The 12,812-nt window shown below is 47.5% G+C and overlaps 1 protein-coding gene and 1 non-coding gene across 2 annotated transcripts in view; both read left to right on the top strand.

Annotated features, from left to right (window-relative positions):
* The window catches only part of LOC136620469 (zinc finger protein 585A-like), a 75,359-nt gene that overhangs the window by 45,687 nt on the left and 16,860 nt on the right, over window positions 1-12,812 (top strand). Inside the window, exons 6-8 of the mRNA XM_066595254.1 lie at window positions 8,196-8,375; window positions 8,452-8,575; window positions 8,652-8,716. Coding sequence (XP_066451351.1) covers window positions 8,196-8,375; window positions 8,452-8,575; window positions 8,652-8,716 — 369 coding nt within the window. The remainder of the gene's footprint in view (window positions 1-8,195; window positions 8,376-8,451; window positions 8,576-8,651; window positions 8,717-12,812) is intronic.
* On the top strand, window positions 10,807-10,913 carry LOC136622647 (U6 spliceosomal RNA). The gene has a single exon (XR_010791840.1). It is a non-coding gene; the product is annotated as a U6 spliceosomal RNA (small nuclear RNA).

Here is a 12,812-nt window from a genome sequence, read left to right as displayed (position 1 = left end):
AGAGCTACTTAGGGTGAGAGAATCAACAAAGGGGTAAACACAACGATGTTTCATCATTTTAAGAAAATGAGAAAATGAAATAAACAATTGATAACGTTTTGCAGCTGAGCGTGAGTATTTAGACATTGTCTGCTCGCACTCAGGTTCAAAAGCAATCTATCAAGGTTTGTGGGGGGGGGGGCGCAAACAAAGAGGATCAAATGGGATCCAACATTAGCAAAGATCGGTGGGAGGAGCTGACTAGACCAAATTGGGTTTGTTCCCGTCAGATCTCCCAGCGCAATCCGTATAACTTCAGAGAAAACCAAGGTAAAACAGGCAAGTGTAAATGGAGAGAAAAACGTGAAGTCTATATTTATCTCCTCAGAAGAGAAAAGGGGGCAAGGCGGAATAAAGACTCCCATCTTGTCAGGTGGCGTCTGGTAGGAGGCCTCTTCTAGGGGTCTTGGTGAAGTCTTGCTCCATTCTCCTCCACTTCCTGGGCTTGTTTGGGGTGACTTGAGTCCAAAATTCCATTTTGGGAAGAGCGGGAAGGGCCAAGGAGTCTTCCGCTGATGTCCAATCCAAAATGTGAATATGGGAGAGGTTTAGCTTGTTGAGAACTGAATTCACCGATCTAGGCCTGAAGACTCTGTGGGCTCTTTCCAGCCCGAGGTCTGCGTCCTCTTCCCTTTCCAAGAGGCTGTTGAAAATTCGGCAGAGAGTGGTAGAGATCTCTTTGTCGGGGATGCTTTCGGGAATACCGCGTATGTGGATATTGTTGCGTCTCGATCGGTTTTCTAGATCATCTATATGTAGACGTTGGAAGTACATTCCTTTGTTTGTCAATCAGAATATCTTTAACCCTTTCTGCGTGGTTGATTATCTTTGTGCAAGAATCTTCAAGGGTATTGATTTTGGCGTGTACTTCTTTGACGTCTTTCCTTAGGTCCAAGATCTCCTCCTTCACCGTTTGGGTGAATTCTTTAAACAAATCTTTAATGCACTGCTTGGTTGGCAGCGCCTTGATGTATTTTTTTTTATATCTGAATTGGAGATCATGAGTGAGTCGTCTTCTGATTCACTTTCTGAGCCTTGCAGGGAGGCAGCGTGGTTTTGGTTATCTTCGTCTAATGCCATCTGCTTGGATTGAAAAGTGGGAGGAATATCTTGTGAGGCGGACCCGGAGTTTTCCATTAACGCTTGAGATCTTTTAGGTGTTTTGAGATCCTTGGCATTGCTGTTGCCTAGAGATTTTGTGGGTTTCCCCATTTTGCCTGTCTTGATGCAATTGCGCTAAGAGAAAAAGGCCTCCTTCCCACGAATGGATTTCCGCCGCATAATTTGCGGCGGAAATCCGCTGCGTTGCCCGCAGCTATTAGGTTCTATTGAACCTAATAGGTCAGGGCTCACGGTGCAGAATTCCGCACCGTGAATTCACCCGTCCTCACCCGCGGCATGCTCTATTTGCCGCGGGTGTACGCGCGGACGGCTTCCATTGCAGTCAATGGAAGCCATCCGTTCACGCTATCTTCAGCTGTAGCACACGCCCACGCGGTGGGCGTGTCGACGCGGTGGAGGTGGGCGGGGAAGCGTCATGCGGGAGTGAGGACGCCGGATCCGCAGGTAAGTATGGGGTCTCCTGGGGGGCGAAGTTTAACGGCGGAGCCCGTCACGGCTGTGTGCAACCGGCCAAAGGGTGAGAGGGGTTTTACATATCACGTTTTGTAGATACAGCTTTTACAGGTCTTTGTATTTGAGAAGCTGATATATGTGATTTTTATTGCATTTCACCACTAGATGGAGCAAGAGTCCATTATTAGTAATGCCAACAAAGCAGAGCCACTCAGATGTAAAATGGGGTGATAGGATAGACTTCAACGATGAGACTGTGCACAATGTTATGCTTTGTGATTATAAGGGGGGTTGCTTGTGCTGCAGGTGTCTCCAGGGACTGTCCTACCCCTCAGGGTTAGTATGCTGTTGGCTGCTGTATTCAGCCTTGTACAGATCTGAGCAGAGGAATGTGACCTGAGTAATTGGCTGCTCCACGTGGGGCACAGCAAATGGCGGTTGTCTCCTTCTGCACTTTCTAGTGCAGATGTTATGCAGCTGTTATACTGTTATGCAGAGGGGAGACGACAGCACTCTGCTCTCTTTCTCCCGGTCTCCCCCTGCTACTGTTCTATATAATGATTTTAGCCTTGCAGAGGCTTTGGCTGCCGCGGGCTCCCTCTCCTCATTCCGTTCCTCCACAGCTCCACGTGGGGCACAGCTAATGGCGGCTGTCTTCTTCTGTACTTTGCAGTACAGATGTTTTGCAGCTGTTGGGTGGCTGTTGTGCAGAGGGGAGTCTATGGCTCTGTTTCTCCCGATATCCCCCTGCTCCTGCTCTCAATAGTTATTGCCGTGTAGAGGCTTTGGCTGTCACGGGCTCCCTCTCCTCCTTCAGTTCCCCCACTCACTGCCTCCCGCGCTCCTGTCTCCCCGGCTGTCGGCACAGCAGGTGTCTCCTCCGCTCTGCTTCTTTAGCTACCCCGCTCCTCTCACCTGCTCTGAGCTTCTCCCTCCGGCAGGCAGCAGGGAGATTCAGCATCAGGCCGTCCGGCAGCAGTTGGGTCCCAGGCACCGTGGAGTCAGCGTCCCCGCGGGTCCCCGAGCAGGCTGTCTCCGGAGCTGATTACCACGTCCCGCCGCCTCCACAAGTTGCTGGGTCTGCAGAGTCTGCCCAGGTAATGCAGCTTCTGCCTCCTTGGCACTTTTCTCAGGGTTTTTCCACTGGTAAATGGGTATTTTGTGCCCGACTGATGGGAGCTCAGGCTAACTGCGTCCGACCATCTTGCCCGCTGGCCACGCCCCTCCCTTCAGAGTTTTTGTCAAGCTAACTTCAAGTAAAAACAACAGACACTATATACAGTGCACAAGCCAATCACTATAAAAAATTAAAAGCACAGGACCTCCACCCATTGTGTAGCATACTTACTCCTCCATGGTGGCAGGTGGGGGACCGGGAGTGGCTATGGCGTATACAATGGTCCAATGCAGAGGCATCCATGTCCGGTGCATGCGTGAGACTTAACAGTCATTGCGATATATGACTAGGAGCGGCTTTACCAAGTGTGCATGTCTCAGACCTTAATGTTTGGTGTGCGTTCTTATTTATTTTTTCAGATGACGTTCACCGTGCGGGCTAAATAATGTACTTCTTTGATAGATCAGACTTTTACGGATGCGGCGATACCAAATATGTATTTTTGTTTTATGATTTAGATTTTTTCATTATAGATATGGGGGTGGACTGAGGACTGCCGGACCTTAGATGCTGGGCATCATGTGTCTCTTAGAACTGCCGAGACAATAGAGCAAACTCTCGTCTGTCAGATTTTTGATGCTGAGCGTCACCCATCTAATGCCCAACTGTATGTTCCGTGCTCGCGTGTATACAGCCCGCAAAACCTTTATATCCTAGCAACAGATGACAGGACCAAAAACATACAGAACTGTGCTGACACGGCATATTGCAGTTACATTCCTTTCAGTATTTCAACTTTTTACAGTTCAATATACAGCAAAACACAGATTAGATAATATATATATATGAATTCAACGCGGACAAAGTTGCGGGTCACAAGCTAGTGGGCTAATAAAGGCAGCGGCCGGGCTTCATTTGGTCTTGTAAATGATGGTGATCACATTATATGAAAGTGGTCGATACATCAGCAGTTCTGAGGCCGTCTGGAGAATTCTGGCGTTTCCCAAACAAAAAAGGTTTCCAAGAGTCATTTATCTCGCTGTTCGTATGGATAATGGCCAGCGTGTCTATATTAATCCACATGCCAAGAATAATTTGCTGCAGAAGATTAGCAGCCCCAAGAAAACTACACTTTTAACATTTTTTGATCTATGCAAAACAGGTGATTTTGCAAAAACTCTTCTTTAGGTGGAAGTTCCTTCCTAGTATTTATGGAAAAGTAACTGAATTGAGAGGAAAAACTGTGGAAATGATGTCACTGACTGGCCAGAAGTAAGTAAGCATGAAGCTTCTGGCACAGAGTACGCTGTCTACCCTGACAATGCTGAGTGCTATTATCTTCATCTTCTGCTTCATGGAATTAGTGGTCCGACGTCATTCTTGGATTTGAAGACTGTTACTGGTATTGTTCACCTGACATAACAATTAGAGATGAGCGAGCACGCTCGGTAAGGGCAGTTACTCGAGCGAGCCTCGATCATCTCGAGTAACTACCTTCTCCTCCAAGCGTGCTCGGGAGCAGCGGGGGGTGGGGGTGGGGAGTGCGAGAAATCTCTCTCGCTGCCCCCCGAGTGTGCTCGCTCATCTCTAATAACAATCAGTCTGTGAGGCTCTAGGCTTGCTGCAGGATGACAAGCACTGGAATGCTTCTATGGAAGAACCTTCTCCTTGTGATTCTCGATTTAGACTACGGGAACTTTCCTCAGTGTTGTTGATATCTTGTCAACTATCAAACGCATTATGTCCTCCGACATACTAAAATAGTATTTTTCCCCGAAAGACATAAAGCGTCTGATAGTGTCAGAATTGCAACAAAATGTTCACCAAATAATGGATGAAGTTTATAATACCCGATTTCTATTGAAGACGCAGTGTTGTCTTTGGGAGGACAATGTATAGAACACTATGGCTAACCTCAACCTACAGGATACAGACTTACAATACAGAATACCTTAGGTGGAATAGCTACAACACAATCTTCTGGGCACAAGTAGTGTCTATAACGTTCGGTAACTAAAGAACAGCTTGCAATCAGAGTTTAGAAAGTACTGCGAAGCACACTGGGCAAATATTTCTCCTGGATGCTCCTGGGGAAACCAGCAAAACATTTGTCATAAACCTACTACATTCCAGAATATGGAAATATTGTGGGATAGCCTTGGCTGTCACCTCTTCTGGCATTGCTGCCACATTACTAGATGGAGGTAAGACGGCTCATTCTGCTTTTAGATTGCCCTTAAATCTGATACATATAGAGACCCCTCTGTGCAACATATAAAAACAGAGTAATATGGCGCAGGTGCCGAAAGAGACTAAGCTTGTAGTATGGGATGAATATTCTATGGCTCATAAAGATGGAGTTGCAGCGCCCAGTAGAATGCTGAAAGATATAAGGGCAAATGATGGCTTAATGGGTGTGTTACGGTTCTCTTAGCTGGAAACTTTCCAGGCAAACTTTACCAGTCGTGTCTGAGAGAACAAGAGCTGATGAAGTAAGAAAAGGTTTAAAATCTTCATATTTGTGGCTTCATATTCAGAAGCTCTCCCTAATACAGTGTACTCTGAAATTAAGACCTACCCTGAAAGTAAGCCCCACTCCTGTTTTTGGGGAGGTTTGAATTATAAGCCGTTCACCCAAAATGAGCCCTGGCTAGAGCACATGAAAAAAAAAAACATCAATACTCACCTGGCCAGCGGCGTCTGAGTTTGTCGCAATAGTCCCCTGCGCTGCGGCAGGCTGCCGTGTCCTCTGTGCTGAGAAATCCTCTTCTTTCTAGTGACGGGGCTTTGAATACCCTGCCTCCAGCAAAGCTAGTGCTGTGATTGGATCGAGCACTAGTCAATCAGAGCTGGCGCTCAAACTTTCACAGCCATTCAGTGAATGACATCAATGAATGGCTGTGATTGGCTCATTGAGCGCCGGCTGTGATTGGCTGGCGCTCGATGCAATCGCAGCGCTCGCTGTGCTGGAGGCGGGGTATTCAAAGCTCCGTCACCAGAAACAAGATACCTCAGCGTGGAGGACACAGCAGAGTGCCGCATCACCACCAGAGACCAGCAGTGCGAGGCACTGGGACGCTGTGCACCAGGTGAGTATAGACACCTGACAACATCCCCCGAAAATAAGACACTGCCTCTTTCTGGGCAAATTTATTTATAAGACATTGTCTTATTTTTGGGGAAACATGGTAACAAATGTGAGAGTTCTCTTAAGAGGTGACGCTTCCGATGGGCATTTTTCAGAGATGTTACTTAAAATGGGAGATGGAAAACTCTACACTTGAAGGTAAGATCATCATAACACCCAGCTTAGCCATAGTGGTGAGATCTCTTACAGAATGTACTACTAAGGTCTACCCCGAAATCTCTCACATCACAGCCTATAAATATGTTATGCAACCGTGTGTTTTTCACTCCCAAATATGAGAAAGCAGCCGCCATTAATGATCTGCTGAAATCATTCAAAGAAGAAACGCAATATAATATAGATTCAGTACTACAAGCTGATGATGCAGTAAACTATCCTGTGGAATTCCTAAACACCATCAACCCAACCAGTTCCCCTCCCTCCCACCGCCAGTATAACCTCATTTTTAAGGTCCGCGCACCAGTTATGTTACTAAGCAACCCAAACCCTCCAAAATGTTGTAATGGCTGGGTGGTGCCTAATAATCCTGTGGTTTCACCTACATTTGCTGCCCGAATACAAATAAAAGTTCTCCATGGAAATTTTATTGAGGCCACAGTAATCACTGGATGTGCTGAAGAGGCAAGATGATCCGAGCCACCCAACATGGAAAGATGCATTGTAGAGATGAGCGAACGTACTCGGTAAAGCACTACTCGTCCGAGTAATGTGCTTTATCCGAGTACCTCCCCGCTCGTCCTGAAAGATTCGGGGAGCGCCGCGAAGCGGGGAGCTGCAGGGGAGAGCGGGGAGGAACGGAGGGGAGATCTCTCTCTCCTTCTCTCCCGACCGCTCTCCCCTGCTCCCCGCCGCAACTCACCTGTCAGCAGCGGCGCTCCCCGAATCTTTCAGGACGAGCGGGGAGGTACTCGGATAAAGCACATTACTCGGACGAGTAGTGCTTTACCGAGTACATTCGCTCATCTCTAATGCATTGTAAAAAAATATATAGTCAAATGGACTTACCTGGTGCTCAGCGGGAGCCCTCAAGAAGAATTGGGCAACCTGCCTGCATCGGAGGTCCTAGTTACACAGAGAAAGGGGAGCAGCAGCAAATGTATGGTGCTTCACAACAACAAAAAAAAAGCAAGGACTTTATTGTTTCATCTTAAAATGGCAAGACAACGTTTCCACCATTCAAGGATTTTTTTCAAGCCGCATAATAGGTGAAACCGGACATGCAGTCCATGCCCCAGGCTGATTTTATACGTGGCTGGAAATGATAGGTCTTGTCCCATCTTTTGCCGATTAACACTGGCTGTTCCCATAGATTTCTAGGAGAGCTGCTAAAAAAGAGTGGGAAGGAGTTTAGCAGCATCTAATGCTGCGAACACAATACAAGACCCTTTATTTAGGCACTAGAAGACATTCCGAGGATGTAGGCCAAGTGAGGGATTTCTGGGCGCAGCGTCTATATTTGCTAATACGCCACAGCTGGCTGTGGGAAATGACGAGGAAACGCAACTTTAGCCAAAACTCCTTTACCTTTTCACATGTTTTTCGGCCATGATGCAGCCGGTGTGAAAATAAATTGCCCGTGTGAAAGAGGCCTTATGGTGGTTTGTGCGAATTAACAGCAGATAGGCAAATATTTAGGTCAGTGTTTTCAACAATCGGTAAAATACATGTTTAATTACCTGTTCAATAGATTATTGCAAAGCTTCAGGTTCATTGGTGCGTTAGATATTGTTTCCCCATACAAACTTTGACCCACCTTGAAAGTTAAATTAAATAAGATCCTTTCTTATTGGATTCCTACGTTATAGAAAGAAGCTACTGTCCAAATGTCAGGCTTCTAACTTTAGTAGTTTAGGCTCAGCATTGATGAATCAGTCAGGCCATTTCATAGCTGGAATAGACTTGAGGGAGGACGGTTTATCACCGGATCAGTTCTATGTGGCTGTTCCAGAGTGAGTTCCGCTAGCAGTCTGGCGGTCCTTGTACCTGAAGGTAATACTGCGAATGTAGTTTACAAAGAGGTCCTTCACTAATAGGATTATAATACAGGGATTATTAGAATGGTTTATATAATAAACACAAAAGATATATGATAAAGAAAGAGGTTTATAACATAAGTTAATTAGCGACGGGTTAGCAACATAATAATTATGAAGATAGTTACGATTTGTAGCATCTAGAAAGTGTGATACGAAGTTCACGAGGAAGAGGTCAAGGGCAAAAGCTGGTTCTTCTATGTGATAACAGATGGACATGACTGAGAAGGTGAGGGACTCTGTAGATGTATGTAACACCATTTATTACTCTGTCTCTCATCAGGATTACACAGCAGTGAAGAAGACTTCTAGTGAGCGCTGGCAGAACTTTGTGTCTGAAGGTCATGGAAGAACCCTGAGCCCAATAACGGGGCCTTCAACTCACTACCCGATACATGAGGACTTCAATGGGCAGAAGATCCTGGAACATGTCCACAAGATGACTGAGCTGCTGGCAGGAGAGGTGACACTGCGGGGAATGGGGGACATTATACAGTAACAGGAGGGCTGTGGAGGATGACTGTATATTGTGTTATCAGGTTCCTATAAGGTCTCAGGACATCTCTGTCTATTTCTCCATGGAGGAGTGGGAGTATTTAGAAGGACACAAGGATCTGTACAAGGAGGTCATGATGGGGGATCAGCAGCCCCTCACATCACAAGGTAATAGACATATAGAAGTACACATGACCTTAAGTACTTGAAGATGGAGTCCAGTCACTGTATGTGTGTCTTACAGATAGATCCGGTAAGAGGACATCACCAGAGAGCTGCCCCAGTCCTCTCCATCCACAGGATTATCCGGTACGTGGAGAAACTCCCTATAATCTGTAGAAGGCTCTGAAGGTTCTGCATTCAATACCAAATTGTCCCAAACCCTTTGAGACGAATGTTCAGTTTAAATGCAGAAAACGACTGAATGGCGAACAAGAATCATGCGCTTCTCCTTTGTTGCTCAGTTTCAGCCGGCTAAAGGATCAGCGGCGGCTTGTGCGGTTATCCTGCAGTTTAACCCCTGATCGTTCACTGTGTGACATAGGAATGGGAAACAATGAACGATTAGCGGACGTGAACTGCATGATTCTCACCTAGAAATAAGCTGCCTGAGTGCGGATGTGCTGGTGATGGCGTTAGCGGCTCGTTCGCTCGTCGTGCAAACAAGAATTGTGCAGTTCTCATCCCGTGTAAAACAAGTATAACAATACCAAATAGGACTAGAGGGGATTTACAGGGAACGATTACACAGGTCTGCAAAAAAAGAATTTTTTTAAGAGCTGTTTTAGTTATTCCACGTAATCTGTATATTTTTCGGTACACTGAATCTGAAAATGACCTCCGTTTTGTCATAAGACATCATGTTTCCTGACAATTCAGTCATCTATATTAAATAAGGCAATACCTCAAAATAAATGAAAATAGATTTATAAAATTAATTTTTAGTTACAAATTTTACATGAAAATCATTTTTGAACTGAAATGAGCCACTAAAACACACTAAAATCGTTTCTTCTTCCCCGCGAGGCTCCTCTTGGTACATTTACGCTTGTGAGTAGCATCTGGAATGTCTCTCTGAAGCATCCAACCGTAGTCTGCCATCATTGGAATGCTCCATTTTCCCTGCTATCTTCTTTCCATCTTTTTAATGTCCTGGTGGAATCGTTCACCTTGTTCTTCACTCACAGCTTCCAAATTTTCAGGAAAGTAGTGAAGGTGGGATTGGAGGAAATGCACTTTCAAACTCATCAGGCAACCTAAAGCTTGAGATGCTTTCAGCATTCGTCCGATGAGATGTTTGTAGTCGGGATCTTTCTTATTGCCTAAACATTTCTCTACGACCTCTTTAAATGCAATCCACCCTCCTTTCTGAGAATCCATCATGGTATTGACACACTCTTGATCAGCTATAAGCCTTCTAATGTCTGGTCTGATGAACACTTCTTCCATCAATTTTGCCTCCAAAAGGCCTGGAAACTTGGTGACCAAATATTTGAAGCATTCTCCATCTCTTGGAAGTGATTTCATGAATTGCTTCATCAATCCTAATTTTATATGGAGAGGTGGTAGAAGAACTTTATGTGGAGGTACCAAAGTTTCTTGGAGGACATTTTTTTTGACCGACCTGTGAGCTGCCAACTCTTCTTGGTCCAGTGAGTGTGTCAGTCTTGACTGTCCCATAGACACATAAAACAAGGCTATTTGGTATATCCAGCTTGTTGCCCGAGCAGCATGCACAAGACCTTTAAATTCCCACACACTTGCCAACCATGGTCTTCATATTTAAGTTTACGAAGAACCAATTCCAAGTTCTCGTAGGTTTCCTTCAAGTGGATGGAATGACCTACATGGATGGAAGCATAAAAACTGCTGTTGTGGAGTAAAACTGCTTTGAGACTTCTTTTCCCCTCGTCATCCTGACAGCATACACATGGAGGTTGCCTGCTGGACACCTGTTGGGACAGGAAGTGGAAGCTACAAAAGGCAACTCCCACCACCGGCTCACCAGTGTCTTCCTGTCCCTACAGGACAGTCCAAGCCGGCCTCCAGGTGTATCCTGGAGGTGAATGAAGAAAGAAGACTCCCATGCAGCCGGTCCGCCCGTGGGGGGACGACTCTCTGTTCGGGCTGGCAGGGCTTGCGCGGGTGAGACCCTACGAGGGGACCCTCACCCGCAGGATCTACCCAGCAATGTTCCCCCAGTGGGAAAATCCTCCCCCGGTACGCTGCCCAGTGGGGTTGTCGTACCGGTAGGAAGCAGCCCCGGCACCTGCAGGCTCGACGCCGGTGTCTCCAGGGATCCACGTCTAGAGAGGTATGCCAGCAGCGCTCGGGGCGGGCCAGGGGGGTAGGTCCCTGGTTCAAATCAAGTCCCCTCAAGTGCTAGCTTTACTCGTAAAGTGCTCGCTTCGGCAGCACATATACTAAAATTGGAACGATACAGAGAAGATTAGCATGGCCCCTGCGCAAGGTTGACATGCAAATTCGTGAAGCGTTCCATATAGCGCCATGTGTGTCTCCTAGGCGGCGGGTCCGGCGGCGTCCCCACGTGGGTGTATGCCCCGGGTCCGGCGCGGCGGCGTGACGTCAGCGCGGCCGAATCACGGGGGGCCTCACTTAAAGGGGGCGTGTCGGCGCCAAATTTGAAAATTTAAAAGGACTGGATTCCTCTGCATCTCTCCTGGCTGCACCTTACTGAAGATGTCAGCCAGAGAGGACACTGAAAGCAGCCTGCTGGTGAGTAGACTGCTTTGGGAGTACCGGGGAGGGAGGATTGAGACATCAGGATCTGGTGCTGGAAGTCCTTTTTGCTGTCTCCGTCTCTTAGAACAGAGATGCACAAAAGGTTTGAGAGGCCAAAAAGCGAGTGCGCAAATGTCCAGTTGGCTTGCGGCGGCTAGAAGAGGGCCACACCAAGCCACTATGCGCGGACCCTACAGAGAAGGTGATCCGCAAAGAGGGCTCCTCGGGCATGTCGGACATCCGATCCATGATCCGCGAGGAGATTGAAGCCTCGCTCTCCTCTCTTTCTCTGCCGCCCCCCATGTAAAGGGTAAGGCGGGCACGAATGGAAGAGTCAGACTCTGAGGAGGTCCTAGAAGATTCTCCTTCAGAATCCATGCCGCCCATGAGGGATACAAGGAAGTATTTCTTTTCATCGGCGGACTTGGGTCAGCTGTTAACTGCAGTCCGGCGCACCATGCAGGTGGAGAAAGAGGGCCGCAGCAGCCATCCTTTCAGGATTGCCTGTTCCGGGGACTCCTACCACAGCCAAAACCGTCATTTCCAGTTAATGACACTTTAAAACAGCTGATCCTGACAGAGTGGAAACAGGCAGATCAGAAATTCTTCCTGTCCAAGGAATTCAAGGATCGGATGGTCTTCACACCAGAAGATATCGAGTTCCTAGAAACCGTCCCTAAGGTGGATCTGGCGGTCGCCAGGGTCTCAAAAAGCAGCCCTCGCCTTTGAGGACATTTCCCAACTGCGGGATCCACTAGATACCAGAGTGGATTCTGCGATGGAAAAGGCCTGGGAGACCGCGGCCCTGACCGTCAAAGCCAACATCACGGCCACATCTGTGGCGAGATCTATGTCAGTCTGGTTAGACCAACTCCAGACGCTGATTTCTCAGAGGGGCTCTAGGGAGGACATCTCCAGCTGCCTTCCCCTCCTCCAGGGGCAACCGGCTTCCTGGCAGACGCCTCTCTGGAGTCAGTGAGGTTCAGGGCCCGTTCAGCATCCCTCTCGAACACAGCAGGAGGGCTGTCTGGGTTAAGGCCTGGACAGGAAATAACGCCTCCAAGAATAGACTCTGTTCCCTGCCCTCCCAAGGACACAGAATCTGCGGGCCTTCCTTGGATACTCTCCTAGAGAAGGCATCGGATAAGAGCCAGGGACTACCATCGGAGAAATCGTTTAAGCGGCTTCCTCCTCCTACCCTTCTCCTTTTGTTCCCTCTAGAGCATACAAGGGGAAAGGGAAAACCGGACGCTGGTCCTATCCCAAAGGAGGAAATGGTGAGAATCTGCCTTCCCGGATCCTACAGGTAGGGGGTAGACTGAAAGGGTTCGCCCTTAGATGGAACGAGGCAACCTCCAATCCCTGGGCCTTACGCCTAGTCTCGGATGGCTACAAAATTGAAATTTCCTCCCCGGAGGTTCATAGTCACCCCCTGCCAGTCACCTGCGTCTGCTCAGGCCCTCCAGTTGGGGGTGCAAGAGCTGTTGTCCCTAGGGGCCATCACTCGGGTTCCCGCAGACGGACTATTCAAGGGGTGCTACTCCCCCTTGTTCCTAATCAAAAAAAAAAAAAAGAAAAACAATGGATCCTATAGAACTATGATTAATCTGAAATTCCTGAATAAATCTATCACGTATCAAAGATTTAAAATGGAATCGGTGCG

Source organism: Eleutherodactylus coqui, chromosome 3 (assembly GCF_035609145.1).
Source record: "Eleutherodactylus coqui strain aEleCoq1 chromosome 3, aEleCoq1.hap1, whole genome shotgun sequence".
NCBI lineage: Eukaryota > Metazoa > Chordata > Amphibia > Anura > Eleutherodactylidae > Eleutherodactylus > Eleutherodactylus coqui.
The sequence above is the reverse complement of the archived record's forward strand: the minus strand, read 5'-3'. Positions and strand labels throughout refer to the sequence as shown.